Source organism: Seriola lalandi, unplaced genomic scaffold (assembly GCF_002814215.2).
Source record: "Seriola lalandi dorsalis isolate HSWRI2012SDOR001 ecotype SW California unplaced genomic scaffold, Sedor1 jcf7180002054969, whole genome shotgun sequence".
Lineage (NCBI taxonomy): Eukaryota > Metazoa > Chordata > Actinopteri > Carangiformes > Carangidae > Seriola > Seriola lalandi.
Genome location: NW_019525520.1, coordinates 799217 through 800564, shown reverse-complemented (window position 1 = coordinate 800564; position 1348 = coordinate 799217). Strand labels below are relative to the sequence as shown.

The following is a 1348-nucleotide window of genomic DNA, read 5'->3' as shown; positions in this document are numbered from 1 at the left end:
AGAGAGAGAGACAACGACTCACAGAGGCTGGAAAGAGGCGGGAGAAGTAGATCTCCCAGGAGTCTCGGGCCATGGCGACCACTTTCTTCTTCACGTTCTCATCGTGCGTTCCTGAAACCTGATCCACCTTGTTCTCGGCTGTCGGAGAAACAAAGTGAGAGTTTAGATGATCAGACGTGTGAGGCGGCGCCCGGACGAGCTGAACGACATGAACGTAAAGAAGTGCGCCGACGCCTTTCCACACCGAAGAGAGCTTTCATCTTCTGGCGCTCCTCCTGACTGATGCGGATGCAAGCCTCAGAGGAAGTGTCGTGTACGACCTGCAGAGCACAAACTCACAAACATCAATATAGTGACAGTGTCAATAAATAATTCACATAATCACAATAAACTGGACGTGAAGTCGTGATGAAAGACTTAAAATTATAAATGAAAAAGAACAAACTTACAATGAAATTAATGGAGCAATAAATGAATGTAAATGAATATTGAATAAATAAATGGACCTGTCTGAAGATCAGGTCCAGAATAAGAGGATTGTTGAAAGTCTCTCTGGGATAGAAAACCTGCAGCAACAGATCAATGACACAGATATTGATTAACATTTAAACACAGAGATGTTGTTAAATGACTGGTGTATAAATATATATATATATATATATTTATACAGTATATATACACAAAACAATAAAAATAAAAAATTTAAAAACATATTTTTTATATTCTTTGACTTCCTATTAAGAGAAGTGAAGTGTGTGTGTGTGTGTGTGTGTGTGTGTGTGTGTGTGTGTGTGTGCTCATGAAATGCACCTCTTTCCTCATGTAGAGCTTCCAGGGGACGTTGGAGTAAGTGAAATGTTCATCGCTGGTTCTGCTGTGGAGTTGAGTCTGAATGATCTCGTCCTCTACTGGCAACTCTCTGGAGACTGGACACACACACACACACACACACACACACACACACACACACACACACACACACACACACACACACACAGACGTCAATAATATATCATTCTGCTGCTTCGGGGATCTTTAAAGTATGTGTAAAAGCTCACCTGGCGAAGGGGCGGGGCCTATGTTGGAGCTAGTTGGCCCTGCAGGACGAGGTTTGGTCGTCTTGGTAACCTTAGCACCTCCCTCCTCTTTACGTAGAGAAGACTGAGGCTTCCTCTGAGTCTGAGGCGTTACAGAGGGTCACATATTATATGGTGTGTGTGTGTGTGTGTGTGTGTGTGTGTGTGTGTGTGTGTGTGTGTGTGTGTGTGTGTGTGTGGTACTGTGGGGGGGGGGTTACCGGTTGTGGTGGGTTTGCCATCTGGTCTTTCAGGATCTCCATGGCTTCATC

General features: G+C 44.1%; 2 protein-coding genes across 2 annotated transcripts in view; both read right to left on the bottom strand.

Moving 5' to 3' along the window:
* myo15aa (myosin XVAa) overlaps window positions 1-1348 on the bottom strand; it is a 43212-nt gene that overhangs the window by 9359 nt on the left and 32505 nt on the right. The gene's annotated exons all lie outside the window — the stretch shown is intronic.
* LOC147817383 (unconventional myosin-XV-like) lies at window positions 20-1342 on the bottom strand (the record flags this gene model as incomplete). Its single annotated transcript, XM_087170940.1, has 6 exons — window positions 1298-1342; window positions 1059-1179; window positions 811-926; window positions 507-566; window positions 245-320; window positions 20-138 (listed from the first exon to the last, which is right to left on the bottom strand). Coding segments are annotated over exons 1-6 (534 nt in total), but the record flags the coding sequence as incomplete, so codon positions are not given.